Source organism: Folsomia candida, unplaced genomic scaffold, assembly GCF_002217175.1.
Source record: "Folsomia candida strain VU population unplaced genomic scaffold, ASM221717v1 Fcan01_Sc001, whole genome shotgun sequence".
Classification (NCBI taxonomy): domain Eukaryota; kingdom Metazoa; phylum Arthropoda; class Collembola; order Entomobryomorpha; family Isotomidae; genus Folsomia; species Folsomia candida.
The window spans coordinates 1,749,622-1,766,017 of NW_019091193.1; the positions used below are offsets into that span (position 1 = coordinate 1,749,622).

A 16,396-nucleotide genomic window follows, 5' to 3' on the forward strand; every position below is an offset into this window, starting at 1 on the left:
AATCTTAATATTTTGTATTTACTAACATTCTTTCACATTGCACATTCTTTTGCAAAATAAGTCTAATTACAATTCAATTAACATTGCAATCAAATCAATTTATAGTTTGCCATTATCATACTTTACGTGATACATGCATTAAAACAAAACAAACCTCATACTTGCATGCAATGGCTTCTTCAAATTTAAATAAGTTTCTTTAAAATTTGTCAACACTTGAACTTCGCTAAATAATTAATTGTACGATGGAGGACAACAAAAGGACAATGTTGCTTGACCTCCCACCATGTCAGGAGACAGAGTGGAAATTATTAAACTATTTAACAACCTGTAAAAAGTGTTGGACTTGTTTGGGTGAAAATAATACAATAAATAATATAAATCTGACCGATGATAACCCCACCTCCACCCCGGATGATAAGGTGCACGCCAGAATGGAACGCTTGTTACGGAGGGAACCCTCTTTTCGACATATTCTCCTCCTCCTTACGACAAGAAAAAGGAACAAATTTCATCTCGGGGTGGACAACTTTTACAAAAATTGCTGCGCCTCGTGTACAGAAATATTTCAGAATTTGGCCGTCCTCGAGGAACAAGTGGAACAGGTGGAGGCCAAGATTTGTACAAATTTCGCCCTGGTATTGGACAGAAGAAAGTCGTCACCGTTGCAAAAAGAAGTCAAAGTGGAGGAGGAAAGAATTGATGAGAAAGTCACCAAAGTGAACATTCATATTAATTTGTAACATTTAAAGTTATTAATTAATTACAGTAATAATTAAATTGGTGACTATTTCAGACGGAGGACGTAAAGTGGATGAGTGGACAGGGAGAAAATGTGGACAACGATAAGCTTCTAGGCGATGAGCAGAATATTTTGATGGACGGAATTGTGGAAACTAATAATGCAAAGGTATGCAATTTTTAGAAGGATTTTATTAAACTAATTATGCTAATTAATTAGTACGCTAATTTATTGTCGTCTTTGTCCATCAGGTGGATGAACAGGTCATCATTAAAGACGAGCCAATGTCCGACTTGGAAGAATTTGTGCTGGGTCTTGGCCTTGGAGATGACGACGAGATGGAGTCGGGCGACGAATCAGGACCGGAAATCGAACCAGATCCCGACTCTGATTTTAATCTGTTAGTTGTATTTAAAATAATAAATTTTAGAACTAATTTATGGCTATCCTTGAAATAAATTTAATCCTCTATTTGAATTTTCTAGTGAAAATAATGACGATGGTGATAATAATTCCTCATCGGACGATAATATTGACGGCAACGACCCAGATTTTTCCTCCAAACCGCCAAGAAAACCTCGTCGTCGCGCAACCTCCTCCACACGAAAACGTCGCCAAAACCGCCCCTACCCTACCATTCAAGACCCGGGCAACATTATCTGTCCAGATTGTCCCCTTCCCACCGACGAAGCCACCCCACCTCGCCGATTCGAGACAATGCGACGGTGGAAATACCACTACGATTTCCACCACCTCGGTATCCCCACGCCAAAACCGCACTCCTGCCCCCACTGCGATCAAACCTTCCAACGGAAATATCAACTCCTTCGTCACATCTTTAAACTCCATCCGGGTCAATTACCCCCCGACCAGGATCCCGCTGTTTTTCTCCCCCGCAGAAAAGAATTCCCCTGCTCAGCCTGCGGGAAGGTGCTCTCCTCCAAACTCGCCCTTACTGGTCATGAACTTCTCGTCTGTCACGTCCCCCTCGATAAGTCCTCCCTTCCCTGCAAGATTAACATCTACGCGTGCGAAGTGGAGGGATGCAACGCCCAATTTTATACCAAGAAAGGTCTCGGTCGCCACATTGTGACACACACGGGTGCCCAATCCTACTCGTGCGAGAGGTGCGGAGCTACCTTCACGCGTCCCGACTCCTTAAAAGGACATGTCAACTATGCATGCAAATTTGGAGCGAAAATGGCTCGAAAATCTCGCAAGAGGAAAAAGACCACCAGCACCATGACGTCACCGCCACCTCCCCCGCCGCCGTCCGTCTCGTTTCCATGTCCACATTGCCACCGCGTCTTCAAAGTTCGATCTGCCCACGAGAAACATATGCAGACTTGCTTAACTCCAAAACCTGCCGGTGTCCCGGCCGAGAAACCGAGAGGAATTTGTGACATTTGCGGAAAGTCGATGCTCCTCGTAGAGGTCCCGATTCACAAGAGAAGAGTGCACGAAGGAGAGAAGCCGCATGTTTGCAAATACTGCGGAAAACGCTTCTTCCACCCGAATAATTTAAAATCGCATGCAAAACATGTCCATGAAGAGAAGGGGCAGCCGAGAGAGAGGAAATTTGTATGTGAATATTGCGGAAAGGCGTTTTCTGGATCGGGGAATTTGTACGATCATAAGAATCGCGTACATTTTAGGATGCATCGATTCGCGTGTAATTTCTGTGGGATGAAATTTTGTCACAAGAACGATATCAGGAAACATTTCAAAGGGCATGAGAACAAGGGCGAGGCGAGGATGGAGTTTGACCAGTATTTAGCACTTTCCACCCTTCCGGAGAAAACGAGAGGGTTTACTCAAGATGCTGTAGCCATTTTACCAAAATAATTGTGTATTTTATTAAGACAATAGCCAATTTATGTACTTATACATAAATTGTGAAATAAAGTTTCATGAAAAAAGTTATCGTGTATCACTTTGCATTAGACATGCACCGAGTACCGAAAAAGTCGACTCGGCCGAGCACCGAGTACTCGGCTATATTTTTGCCGAGTACTCGTTTCTGCTCGTTTGCCGAGCACCGAGCTAAGCTCGGCAATCGAGTACCGAGCAAAGCTCGGCCACCGAGTAAATTGTCAAAAAGATCATCAAAAAAATCATTGTTTACATAATATTTAATTACCAGTACCTCTATTTTGAGAACTGATGGACGGAATCACGTGAAGCTACTGATTATTCTTCCTGTTCCAACATTTCGATTAAAGTTGACTACCGGATAGAATTAACAAATTTCACGGGTTTATTTTTGAAGTAAGTTTGACTTTGATTGCAAAAATCACATGATGGATAATTTGAACTGCGCGCTGTAACTACCGGATAAAGTGACACTGGATGCATATAAAAATTTAAGAAATACTCGGCCGAGCACGCAAAAAAACTCGGCCGAGTCCGTGTAGTGAGAACACGGCCAAAACCTGCCGAGTACTCGGTGCATGTCTACTTTGCATACGCTTTGAAAAAATGTATAAATCGGCAGTATTTTTATTAACCAAACACAAATTATAATTCGCATGTAAACTGCAAATTACTTATCACCATTCTCCAAAATTTTCATCCTTATCGTGCTAATTTCGCCTTATCAAGATCATTTTTTTGAAACAGTTTTATGAGCATGAAGAATTTCTCCCTCTGTACGTGTCATGTGACATATGAAAAACCGAACATATATTCACATTCTACGTCACCACTATCCCACACCTTGTATTATTTATCGTAATTAGTCACATTTTTTCGCCACGTGCTACATGCCCGTTCCCACGTGCGAGGGGAACTAGCCAACATCAAAACCTGTACCCAAAAAAATTCGCCCACTGCTGCCCAAAACCCTCAACTCGTCTAACCTACAAATACATTGGACATGTTTTGGACACCGTGATTACTCATGTATAACATCTCGTTACTAATTTATAAGCTTACCTTAACAATTTTTGATACTTTTAATGCATCATTAGTCTCATAATGACTTGTCTTGTGTAACTATGGGAAGTAGAATATGCTAATGTATAGGACAATGGTGATAACAGTGTGTAAACTAAAATAAGGTTTGGAGAACTGAAAGGATGAAAGAGTGTATTATAAATATGAAGAGCCCTCCAAGTAACTATGTCCTCCTTCGGGAGGACATATACTAAAATTGGAACGATACAGAGAAGATTAGCATGGCCCCTGCGCAAGGATGACACGCAAAATCGTGAAGCGTTCCACATTTTTTTGACGATTTTTTATTTGACAAAATTTGCACAGAAAATGCAAACATTTTTGAAGGGGCACTTATTTTATTTTGATAACATGATGTTAATTTAAGGACGACTAGGAAAGTCTTGAAGCATTCTACATTTTTTGCAAACTTTTTTTTTGCAAAATGCGCCATAAAAACTAAACTATTTGCCATTTCTTTAGTTCTAAGGTTTTATGAATTTGAGGTGATAGTACATACACGAAGACCATAAATTAAGTATTATCCAAACATGCATGCATGCAAACAGAGATAAAAGTGCAAATATTTGAAATGTGTATGACAAAATTAACAAAACCATTTAATCCATGAATATATGTAGAATGCATTTACAAATCAATTAAATATGAATATATGTATTAAATTCGTTATGTATTCAGCACAAAACATTCCTCATTCATTTCCACCCTCTCCCGCTGGCGTCTTCTTCTCCACCGGCGGCCGGCCAATTTTCGCGCCGGCAACCCCCCTCCTCGTCGGGTCGCCTTTCCCCTTCCCCTTATACCGCCCCCTCTTCTCGGGATCATGCGACCACATATGAATCCTTAAATACTCTCTGAGCCGAAACCTCTTGCCGCACACGGGACACAAATGAGGAGCGTCCTCCTGCCTAATATGAATTTCTTTATGGCGACTCAACTTAAATTTCGAAATCAACCCCCTCCCACACACGTCACAAATGTATCTCTTCGCTCCAGGCTCCCTGCTCTCGCACACGAGGATGCTGTCCGGCTCGTGACGCAGGGCCACGTGGTCATCCTTAGCAGCCTCGGTGGGGAATGTATGCCGACATTCTGCACAGGCGAAGGTGTTGGAACTGTGCGTCGTAGTCTGATGGAGTTCAAAAGCCTCTTTCGTCTGGAAATACTTGCCTTTGCACTGACCACACCGGATGGCTTTTTGCCGACAGGTCTTCTCCTTTGCCACGTGGTTATTAAAAGACTTCAACTCATCAAAAACCACATTACATCCGGGACAAGTTAAGAACTCGATGGCCATGTGGGATCGTCGTATGTGCCCTTCCAGGAATTTGCCGTTCTGGTATGTGAGGCTGCAGTGGGGGCATTTGTTGTGTCGGCGTTTTAAGCAGGCTGAGTCGTGGCGCAACCAGTGTTGGAATTCGTGGAAGAATCTGGAACAGCGGGGGCAAGGGAAGGCAGAAATTTTGTACTTTTTGGCCAGCCAAGCCAGCGGGGGGATTTGTAGGGGGGATGTGTTTATCTCGTCGTCGAGAAGAGAGGTTCGCCAGGTGAGCAAGTCTTCCCAGGTCCAGGATGGAGTGTACAGTTGTGGGGTGAAGTAGGATGGCTCACTTTCTTCAGGTGGGGGTGGTTCAGGTGGAGACTTTACTTGGGGGGATGAAACCTGTAATTGAAGTATTCAAGATATTACTTTAGTCGATTTATAGTATTAATGCGTTTTCAATTTGGATTTCATTTTGCTATTGTTGAGGTGTTTTTCCTTCAAAATTTCCAGCTATACAAAATTTTCCAGTGAAATTTTGGAGCAAATTCCTATCTTTACCTCACTCGCTGGGTCCGTAGAAGGCACAGATTTTACGCGTTGATACGTTTTGAGTGTACGATTCCCAACAACAACTTTGACAAACTTCTTTGTCTCTTGTACTGCTTTGCTGCGATCTGGTTCTTTTTCTGAGCTATTTTCATCCGAAGCAGAAGAAGAATGATCGCATTCCATTGCAAGGGGATCGTCCCCCTCAAGTTGAGATTCCTCCACATCATCCGGACAAATTTCCTCCCCAAGAACTTCGTTTTCTTCAAACTGGAGAACGGGATAGGTGACATTTTCATTCTCTTGATCTTGATCCAGGTCAACTTCTTCAATTTTGATACATTCGCAATCAACTTCCTCGTCCTTTTCTTCCTCAGCTATTTCCTCATCCTTTTCCTAACGACAAATATAATCATTGTTTCGGAAATAATTGCTATTTAATTAAAATACTTAATCAATTATATTAAATCCGACTTGTTCTTACTTTTCTTGCTCTCGCTGCATCAAAATCAATCCAATCCTTGCCTAAAGAAATAAAGGACACAGTTTAATAGCCCACTCAGAAATTAATGGTTTCTTAATCTTCTAAAAATCTAATCTACCTTCAACTTTCAAATAATCCCAAACTTCTTTAGCAACATCGCGAATAATCCCCCTACCGATTTCACCCATTTCGACATCCGCCTGGTCATCGTCCTCAACTACGATCCGACTTCTCAACTCGTCCTTGTAATTGTCTCGATCTCTCCTCATTCGGTTCAAACTCGCCTCAAATTGTTGTCGAAGTTTCTCTATTTCTTTCCCCAATTGGATCTCCTTTCCGACCAGGGCGTTACAAGTTTGGCACAACATGACCCATCCGGCCGGCTGACCGTGTCGCGATACCAAATCGGCACAGCGCTCATCCGGAAACTCGAGTAGTTTGTGTAACAAGAAGATAACCCGTTCGCTCTGGTCGATCAGCTGCTGCTTCGTCCCCCAGGGGACCTTGTCCACACGGTGGAAACCTTTTCGAGCCGGGGTGGCGCATACCAAGCAGGGGGCTGAAATATGTTTTAAAATGTAGTAAATATTTAGGGAAAAATTGCCAAAATTGTGTACCTATGATGGTCTGACATAGTGTCTTTTTGTTCTGATTAAGCCTGGAGGCGAGGGCCCGCTTGCTAGCCCTGCCCATATTCCTCCACCCCCAAGTGGACACTTACGGGATGATAAGACAGGAATAAATTATTGTGCTGGAGATGGTTGCTTAATATCTGACGATGATAAGGATGGACAAAATAGATGTATAAGAACAGCAAATGTAAACAAAGTTAATTCAGTGAATATTTAATTGTTTAAAAGTGTGCAGTAGAAATGCGGATTTGGATTTGCAATATGTACAAATTTTGCATTCTTCAATATTTTGGTTTGTGTTTGTGTGCAACTGATTCCCGGCAGAAAACTGGGCGTGGGGCCGTGCAGAAAGGATTGCGTATTACACTAAATAATAACAAGAAGGTCACGTAACCTTGAGTTGTTATCGGTCTCGTCCTCTCATATGGGGGGATGACTTATCTAATTGGTACCAAGTATGTGACATCCTGTGTTCGAGGCCACATTAACCGAAATAATCACTTTGTCCATTGAGGATGAGCTGCATGAAAGCTCGGTTAAGCGTCTCAAATGGCAAAATGGGTGAATGGAATTGGTAATTTTCTTAATTTAGATTTCTAGGTCAGAATACTACAATATTACCGAAATCTGCAAATTTATAAATTTCACAAGTTACTGATATATTGATATTTTAAATAAGTTGCGTCGTTTTTCTTTTTGCGTTTAATTGAATCCATACTTACATACATGCATACACATTTATTTATTGTCCATAAATTTTCTTCCTCCTCAAATTAACATAAGACTAGCCATAAAACTTTCTATTAGACATAGTAATAAAAACTGAGGTACATTCCTGGCTCTTTGTACGCCTTGAGTTTGGCATCTTTCACGCCCCCGTTGAAATCCACGTAGGCGGTCAGGGTCACGTTGACCTTTCCATTGGTGAGGAACTTTTTCTCATCAATCGCACCTTTTGAGTCCAGCAGATGAATCGGAACCGTCACGTGGTCATTTCTCGCCAGTTGTTCCGTATCGATCGTCACACCACCCAATTTCTATGGTACACAAGCACAAGAAATTATAGAAATTTGCCCCTCATGGAGTTGGATTTCGGTTTTGCAGCGATATATTTATGCACAATTCAAGAGACAAAATTCTGCCACGTATCGAAATGGCGACGAAATTTCGTTACGTTATCCATCACAATAAACCTGTGGGATTTTTGGCTCTTGAAATTTTGCCGTCGTTTTGTCGTCAGTTAATCGCCAGGCTTATCAGTGACCCCGGAAGCTGTTGGACATTAAAATTGTATGGACTAGGGAGGGGTTTACATAGCATGATTGGGACTTCGAATAACCGTGGGGACGTTGTGTCGACACTTCCGCGGCCACTGCATTTTGATTTCAAGACCCTGCCGCATATCTGTACATATCTAACTGATGTCTCCATTGTTCTAATGGAGACATTGCCCGGCATTGAATTAACCAAAAATCAGTCAACCCTTCCTTTTTGGCTGTTAAAATTATACAAATCTCTCTCTCTACCTTATCGGACGACCAGACTGGTTCCTTTTCAAACACCATAAACTCGATGCGCTAAAATAAAAATACAATACAAATTTAAACATATGTGACGTTTAGCGCCATGAGGCCACGAAGAGTTTTAATGCCCGCGCTTTCAGTTTAACGTCAAGCATGGATAGATGTTGACAGATGTTGAGGACCGTATCCATTAATTATGTCACGGCTTGTGCGGGGGGGGAGGGTAAAAGTGTTGCGCGATTTGTGCCATGTGTTAAACACGTGCCACGTAACAAGTGGGAAGTGAAATAGGAATGTTTGCGCGACATAAGGGGGGTCCTCAGACACACGAAGAAATCGTCGCTTCGAATTTCTCTTTTCCTGATAAGCGAGCTCTTGGGTAAGCGAACAGAAACTCAACTCAGAAGTGGGGTCAAGGTCGGTTAGCTGAAGTCGGAACAAAATTTTGCAATTTTCATAATTTTTGCGTGCTATCGATAAGCGAAAAACTAAGCGAAATTCAAAGCGACGATTTTTTCGTATGTCTGAGTGAGGACCCCCAATGTATGAACCTTCTCTGCTATTGTTGATCAAGTTTCCAGCCATATCGACTCCTATCAATCACGTGGTCTAATGTGCACGGCCCTTAACTTCACATTTTGTCGCCAACCTACCTCCGGAGTGTCGTCGAAAAACTCGTAATTAATGATTTCCTTAAACTCTGGATCCCACGAGTCGGAGACGTAGTCCGTGCGCAGGCCAGTCCCGCGCATCCATCCTTTACTCCCCTTCTTCAGAATGCGAATCTCAAGGAACAAATCTGACCAAATTCAGGAAATATTAAGTAATTTCTAATCAAAATTCAAGAAATTGTTCCAAGCTTAAAACATTTCCTGACCTGGCCTGCTCATCACGTCTGTGTCTGGGGCGTGACTAAAATTTTGCGAAACAAGGTTTTAAATTTTTACATACATACATACGCGAATATTTTACATTACCCTTTCCAACTTTTTACATGAAACCATAATTTTGTAAAAAGCTGATTCGGTCGGAAACAAATACGAGTAGCGAAGCATTTATTAAATTAAGGGCAATTGTTGAGAGTAATTATGCAAAAAGAGTTGCAAAAAGTTGAGTCTCAGAATTACGAATATTCAGGGTAATTTTGAGTAAAAATTTTTGACCCATCCATTTGCCACGCTACAAATCAAGCCTACAAATTTACACCTATCGTAAATCCTTACTTAATTAGGAATCGTAACTTCATCTTGCCCCTAGTACCGGTGCACCCGTCCAAAAACAACGCCACGATGGAGAGAAAGGTCAAAAACAACGCCCATTTTCTCATGCTGAAATTTCGATTTTTTCTTCAAAGTTCAAAATCGGTCTCAAAAATAGCAAAGGAATGGAAAGGAACAATGGTTCACAAAACTAATTCTCAAGAATTTCGATCCGTCAAATGTGACAATGGTTCCATTAAAATTTAATCGTTCAACATGTAATAACGGACATCCTGTCATTGTATGCAAGCGAAATTATTAGGGTAAAATAAATGTTACACATGTACGTCATGGGGCAATAAGTTACTAAATTTTAGTTATTACTAAATATACGCAAATATGTATAGCCAGAACGTCGTACATAAATATGTAAACACTTTTTACCCTAAATTATTTGCATATTTATTCAGTGCAAATTTATCATTCTTCAATGATCATTTAATTTTTATTCAATTTTTCTGTATAGCTGTTCATTTAATCACATTAACAATCCACTACAAAACTACATACAATCCGTAATACCCATATCGTCCAACGTCATACATATTAATTAAAGTTGCAGTCCGAAATTTATAGATGAAAATATGAAAGATAAATCGTACACAGTTTTGTGTCAGCCTCATTTTGTCTCACTCAACCTTGGATACATTTTAGTTATTTTATGTAACACAATTTGGATTTGTTCCTGTTTCCATTTACAATGCACAGGTTTTGGAGATAGGAGGACTTAATGCAATACTCAATTTTTGGATTTGTTTCTAAATGCATATTCATGGATGATATGTATGTATACTGTCCGCGTACTCGGCTCTGTCACCTCATTTGCATATTTTAACGCATTCGTGAGAGTCATAGAGTTTACTCAACATGGAAAACCCGTATCGCCGAAAATGGGCTATTGAGATTTATGCAAATGAGGTGACACGCCTAAATGCGAGGATAGTATGTACTAGTCTCTTAAGCCCGCAAAGCGGGCTCTAAGCAAAACGATTTTATTTAGTTCATGGATACAAATGTCCGCTGAATAATTGTTACACATTTACATTCACACAGAGAAAATCAGCGTGGACTTGATTGTCACGTTGTATGGCACGATGTTTAATAATAGAGTTCGTCAAGTCATGATTCTAATTTGTGTAACCACGAAAAACTTTCAGTCACGACTCTAAAGGGTGTGAGCACGAAAAACGATCAGTCACGACTCTAAAGGGTGTGAGCACGAAAAACGTTCTGTCGCGACTCTAAAGGGTATGACCACCAAAAACGTTCAGTCACGACTCTAAAGGGTGTGACCACGAAAAACGTTCAGTCACGACTCTAAAGGGTATGACCACGAAAAACGTTCAGTCAACGTTCAGTTACGACTCTAAAGGGTGTGACCACGAAAAACGTTCAGTCAACGTTCAGTTACGACTCTAAAGGGTGTAACCACGAAAAACGTTCAGTCACGACTCTGTGGGTGTGACCACGAAATTCGTTTAGTTACGACTCTTAAGAGGGTGACCACGAAAAACATTAGGTCAGGACTCTAGACGGGGTGACCACGAAAAACATTAGGTCACGACTCTAAAGGGGGTGACTTCGAAAAACGTTCAGTTACGATTTTAAAGGGGGTGGCCACGAAAAACGTTCAGTCACGACTCTAAAGGGGGTGGCCACGGAAAACGTTAGGTCACGACTCTAAAGCGGATGGCCACGAAAAAACGTTAGGTCACGACTCTAAAGCGGGTAACCACGAAAAACGTTCAGTTACGACTCTAAGGGGGGTGGCCACGAAAAACGTTAGGTCACGACTCTAAAGGGGGTGGCCACGAAAAACGTTAGGTCACGACTCTAAAGCGGGTAACCACGAAAAACGTTCAGTTACGACTCTAAAGGGGTTGACCACGAAAAACATTAGGTCACGACTCTAAAGGGGGTGACCTCGAAAAACGTTAGGTCACGACTCTAAAGGTTGTGACCACGAAAAACGTTCAGTCACGACTTTAAAAGTTGTGACCACGAAAAACGTTAGGTTACGACTATAACGGTTGTGACCACGAAAAACGTTTGGTCACAACTCTAAAGAATGCCATTGTTCTAACGTTTTAAGAACGTTTAGGCACTTAAAGCAAAAGCCCGCCTTCTAGCGCTGAAAAACAGCCAACATCCGATAGGTGGCGCTGGTAGGTAATTAAAATTAGTAAGGCACAGGTCAAGTGTCCATTATACAGTGGGGCACAGAGGTCACAGGTCAAGTATAGCGAGCGTCCATAAATCACGTGATCGATTTTTGGACAATTTTGACCCCCTCTCCCTCCCTTGGTGACCGGTGGTGATAATTTCGCTACCCCCCCCCCCCACCGGTCACGTGACAGAATATGATGCTCAAATTAAATCATGTTGTCCGGCATAACAATATTTTTTAACTCATTAATCAAATTAGAGCTACACTACACACATGTGTAAATAACCATTTAATACGCCTGTCGGACATAAGAATTTAAGTCGAAGCAAGTTTCCAAATATCCAAAATGAAAATCAAATTCATATAACGTGCGCGTGGTATGCCAAGAGAGTTTATGTATAACTCTCATGACATTTATTGGCATATACAAAAGTTAAAAAAACTTTACTCATGTCACGTGACATCTGACCATCTACCCCGCCCCCCCCCCGTGATATTTGGTGACAAATTTCAGACCCCCTCCCCCCCTCTAATCGATCACGTGATTTATGGACGCTCCCATAGTGGATGTGCCCAGGTCACAGGTCAAGTGTCAACTACGTTTAGTGCCAAGTTTAGGGATTGTACGCAGGTCAAATGTCAAGTCCAGGGGGTGTGCCCAGGTCACAGGTCAAATGTCAAATCTAGTGGGTGCGCCAAGGTCACAGGTAAAGTGTAGTGGGTGTGCCCAGGTCACAGGTCAAGTGTAGTGGGTGTTCCCAGGTCACAGGACAAATGTCAAATCTAGTGGGTGTGCCTAGGTCACAGGTCAAATGTCAAGTCTAGTGGGTGTGCCCAGGTCACAGGTAAAGTGTCAAGTTTAGGGGGTGTGCCCAGGTCGCAGATAAAGTGTAGCGGGTGTGCCCAGGTCACAGGTCAAGTGTAGTGGGTGTTCCCAGGTCACAGGTCAAATGTCAAATCTAGTGGGTGTGCCCAGGTCACAGGTAAAGTGTCAAATCTAGTGGGTGTGCCCAGGTCACAGGTAAAGTGTCAAGTTTAGGGGATGTGCCCGTTCATTTGATCAAGTCTCGGCAGATCCAAAGGGTGCGTTTCGTTGTTCTCGTGTTCGTCAACGTTTTGACACTTTAGGGAAAAACGCCCTCTAGAAACGAAAAATACAACATAGTGCCCAAACTGCCGCTAGGTGACATTAGCTTGGACAATGTGAGACACGTGTGTAATCAAGCGCCAAGTTCAACTGGTAACACACACACACACACACACCACTGCACAATTCTTGGGTCTGATGGCATTGTTCTAACGTTTTAAGAACGTTTAGGCACTTAAAGCAAAAGCCCGCCCTCTAGCGCTGAAAAACAGCCAACGTCCGATAGGTGGCGCTGGTAGGTAATTAAAATTAGTAAGGCGCAGGTCAAGTGTCAAGTATAGTGGATGTGCCCAGGTCAGAGGTCAAGTGTCAAGTATAGTAGGTGTGCCCAGGTCACAGGTCTAATGTCAAGTATAGTGGGTGTGCCCAGGTCAAGTCTAGTGGGTGTGCCAAGGTCAGAGGTCCAATGTCAACTCTAGTGGGTGTGCCCAGATCACAGGTCAAGTCTAGTGGGTGTGCCCAGGTCACAGGTCAAATATCAAGTCGAGTGGGTGTGCCCAGGTCAAATGTCAAGTCTAGTGGGTGTGCCCAGGTCACAGGTCAAATGTCAAGTCTAGTGGGTTTGCCCAGGTCAAATGTCAAGTCTAGTGGGTGTGCCCAGGTCACAGGTCAAATATCAAGTCGAGTGGGTGTGCCCAGGTCAAATGTCAAGTCTAGTGGGTGTGCCCAGGTCACAGGTCAAATGTCAAGTCTAGTGGGTGTGCCCAGGTCAAATGTCAAGTCTAGTGGGTGTGCCCAGGTCAAATGTCAAGTCTAGTGGGTGTGCCCAGGTCACAGGTCAAATATCAAGTCGAGTGGGTGTGCCCAGGTCAAATGTCAAGTCTAGTGGGTGTGCCCAGGTGACAGGTCAAGTATTAAGTCTAGTGGGTGTGCCAAGATCAAATGTCAAATCTAGTGGGTGTGCCCAGGTCAAATATTAAGTCTAGTGGGTGTGCACAGGTTAAATGTCAACTCCAGGGGGTGAGCCCGTTCATTTGATCAAGTCTCGGCAGATCCATTTCGTTGTTATCGTGTTCGTCAACGTCTCAACGTTTTAACACTGGCGAAAAACGCCCTCTAGAAACTAAAAATGCAACATAGTGCTCGAACTGCCGCTAGGTGACATTAGCTTGGACAATGTGAGACACGTGTGTAATCAAGCGCCAAGTTCAACTGGTAACACACACACACACACACACACACACACACACCACTGCAGCACTGCACAATTCTTGGTTCTGATGTGCTTCCCGTGCATACTGTGGGCAACCAAACCCTCCGTCTGGACATTGAACAATTGAGCATTCCCATGCATGAATCTATATTTATAAAAAGGTCGAGTTTTTCCAGGTAATCTATTTTTACCGTGCACCATATTTACATACCTACATAAACACTTACATACGTGAAGTGTAATTTAATAGCGTTTCCTCACCTGGACTGAAATCATCTGGTTTTTTCATACGTAGTACTTTTCACATTCATATAGTGCTCTTCTCTTCTTCTTAATTATTACGTAGATCGGTAAATAACTTGCAAGTTAAATAGAGCTGGACAAATTCTTGATTGTATTTAAATAAGGGTATATTTTTCAGGAATTCTCTTTTCCCAGTGGACAAGAAACCTGAAAAGAAATTATTGCAAAAATGGATTTGGACAGCAGTCATCCAAACAAAGAGAATCCTCATCAAGCCGTTATACTTCCTCAGGTATGTATGTACATAAATATGTATGCAGATAAATAAATATGCATATTTTCGTGTTTCTAACCATGTTCCTGTAATACATATTTCACGCATGTACATATTTCCGGTTTCTAGATTGTGGCGAACATTGTCACCTTCCTTCCAAAATCCGACCTCATCTCGTGCACATTGATCAACTCCACGTGGGAAGACGAAGCCAGACTACCTCTCCTCTTCCTATCCCAGTTTATCCTCGACGCACAGAATATCGCCCACCACGAGGAAATTTCTACCGTTCGGGGAAACTCTGCCAGAAACATTGTGGTCTCCGAATTCCCCAATTTATCTCGGGAAGGCCCCTGTGGAAATTTTTTTTCTACCCATGGCCACAAAGTGAAACGATTGGAGACTCGATTACTCCAACCAGATGTCAAATGGTCCCAATTTTTTGAAATCTTGTCAAACACATTCCCCAATCTGACCGCGGTCACGTTATTTATCGACCATACCACACCGAACTATACCGAATTCCCCCCAAAAATAGCGGTCTTCTCGAAGGTTAAACAACTAGCAATCTACATGCCCTCAAACTTCATGGACGAGGATAGAATTCGTCAATCCGTGGTGGAATCCTTTCTCAATTTCGCCCCCACGCTGACCTCCTTGACCTTGATCAACATCCCGTTAGTTGGCCCAATCCGAGAAAACACTGTAAAGCTGACCCGGCTAGAAATCGGGCATGACTTCATCTACAACCTTTTGCCACCAAGTATAACCGCCATGCTGAAAATGTCATCTGCAACGCTGGTAAATCTGAGATTCAGCCGGGTATCAAATATTGAGCCTTCCGTGGTACGAAATTACGAACAATTACTCATATTGTTCCCAATCTTGCCGAAATTGCGGGTTTTTGAACTTGTGCACAATGATTTCTCGACCCGGCTTGGCGGGACAATGGTCACACGTGCCATAAATCTAACATTTGAAAATGGTAGTGCAGTAACGAAGTTACCTTATGCCGAGCAGTTCCCTGTTCTGGAAACCTTACGGGTTTTGAAGGGGGTCTCTTCTCAAAATGACAAATTGACGGAGCAACAATTTTTTGAGGCGAGCGTGTCGTTTTTGTACAATTCGTTCCTCCATCCGAGCAATACGCCGTGTTTAAGTTTGAGAGATTTGGCCATTCCGGACCCAGAGGGAGAGGAAATTTTTAAGTTTTTTAACGTTTTGGAATGTGTGTGCGAAAAGGGGTTTTATCACGGGGAGTGTTTTGTGTTGAAGGACCCCTCAGAAGTTTTGGAACGAGCTGTGTTTCCAAATTGGACACATTAATTTGTAGAAAAAGGATGAGGGGGTAGTGAACGTGAAGGAGCGGGCGCAGATTTAAGGGAAAAGCTTTGATTTCATTTTTTGGACGTGAGGGATCTGTTAGAAAGGTCGCAAATTGTTAAATGTCGTCGAGAATTTACATAATTATTTTCTAAACAAATATATGAACTTTTAATGATAATGAGAATTTGCATGACATGATAAATATTAAATTTTGTATGGGTTTGAGACTGGAGACCGGTAGGGAAATTTGAACTGGCTCCAGTCTGCCTGCTGATAATTGAGTTTTGTTCACATTTTTATCTTTTACAATTTGTATTTTTCTAAAGTTTTGACCTCTCCTCTCCTCCTCTTTAAATTAAATTAAATTTCAAGGTGTTCTTTTGTGATTGGTCGAGAGGAGAAGAGGAGGAAGTGCTTTGTAAAGTTAGCGTCGCTTTTTCGTGTGATATTCGTGCACAATTGTGAAAATTAAGACAGTGTCCCTCCAGCTACGAGAATAACAGCACGATTTCTCCACTCGTCTCTCTAACACTCAAAATTTGTAATTGGCTTTTGTGTGTAAAATAAAATGACACCAACCCAGTAACCAACTTGTGACCACACCGCCGCCTTATTTACGCCTACATGGTCACATTTTGCCACCGTTAGTTACACAAAAGTCACACCACACACACAGAAACA

The 16,396-nt window shown here is 42.3% G+C and overlaps 3 protein-coding genes and 1 non-coding gene across 4 annotated transcripts; 3 read left to right on the forward strand and 1 right to left on the reverse strand.

Annotated features, from left to right (window-relative positions):
* The first annotated feature begins 5 nt into the window (after positions 1-5).
* LOC110862929 (zinc finger protein 37) lies at positions 6-2,665 on the forward strand. Its single transcript, XM_022112144.2, has 4 exons — positions 6-719; positions 797-910; positions 994-1,142; positions 1,228-2,665. The coding sequence occupies exons 1-4, from the start codon at positions 246-248 to the stop codon at positions 2,585-2,587; spliced, it is 2,097 nt and encodes a 698-aa protein (XP_021967836.1). The 5' UTR covers positions 6-245; the 3' UTR covers positions 2,588-2,665.
* Positions 2,666-3,864: 1,199 nt separating this feature from the next.
* LOC118434199 lies at positions 3,865-3,970 on the forward strand. The gene has a single exon (XR_004833828.1). It is a non-coding gene; the product is annotated as a U6 spliceosomal RNA (small nuclear RNA).
* A 301-nt stretch (positions 3,971-4,271) lies between these two features.
* On the reverse strand, positions 4,272-6,937 carry LOC110842372 (zinc finger and BTB domain-containing protein 47). The gene is made up of 5 exons (XM_022088107.2): positions 6,609-6,937; positions 6,110-6,550; positions 5,992-6,032; positions 5,520-5,903; positions 4,272-5,360 (listed from the first exon to the last, which is right to left on the reverse strand). The coding sequence occupies exons 1-5, from the start codon at positions 6,682-6,684 to the stop codon at positions 4,389-4,391; spliced, it is 1,914 nt and encodes a 637-aa protein (XP_021943799.1). The 5' UTR covers positions 6,685-6,937; the 3' UTR covers positions 4,272-4,388.
* Positions 6,938-14,094: 7,157 nt separating this feature from the next.
* LOC110842374 lies at positions 14,095-16,298 on the forward strand. The gene is made up of 3 exons (XM_022088109.2): positions 14,095-14,222; positions 14,294-14,407; positions 14,519-16,298. The coding sequence occupies exons 2-3, from the start codon at positions 14,345-14,347 to the stop codon at positions 15,713-15,715; spliced, it is 1,260 nt and encodes a 419-aa protein (XP_021943801.1). The 5' UTR covers positions 14,095-14,222; positions 14,294-14,344; the 3' UTR covers positions 15,716-16,298.
* The last annotated feature ends 98 nt before the right edge of the window (positions 16,299-16,396 follow it).

Bases quoted from the DNA above. Each gene is read 5' to 3' on its own strand.
- LOC110862929 (XM_022112144.2), top strand. From the start codon at position 246: ATGGAGGACAACAAAAGGACAATGTTGCTTGACCTCCCACCATGTCAG. The intron at 720-796 runs GTGAACATTCAT...TGACTATTTCAG, and splicing joins TTGATGAGAAAGTCACCAAA to ACGGAGGACGTAAAGTGGAT. The intron at 1,143-1,227 runs GTTAGTTGTATT...TGAATTTTCTAG, and splicing joins CCCGACTCTGATTTTAATCT to TGAAAATAATGACGATGGTG.
- LOC110842372 (XM_022088107.2), bottom strand. From the start codon at position 6,684: ATGGGCAGGGCTAGCAAGCGGGCCCTCGCCTCCAGGCTTAATCAGAAC. The intron at 6,033-6,109 runs GTAGATTAGATT...TTATTTCTTTAG, and splicing joins GGATTATTTGAAAGTTGAAG to GCAAGGATTGGATTGATTTT. The intron at 5,361-5,519 runs GTAAAGATAGGA...CTTCAATTACAG, and splicing joins CTACGGACCCAGCGAGTGAG to GTTTCATCCCCCCAAGTAAA.
- LOC110842374 (XM_022088109.2), top strand. From the start codon at position 14,345: ATGGATTTGGACAGCAGTCATCCAAACAAAGAGAATCCTCATCAAGCC. The intron at 14,408-14,518 runs GTATGTATGTAC...TCCGGTTTCTAG, and splicing joins AAGCCGTTATACTTCCTCAG to ATTGTGGCGAACATTGTCAC.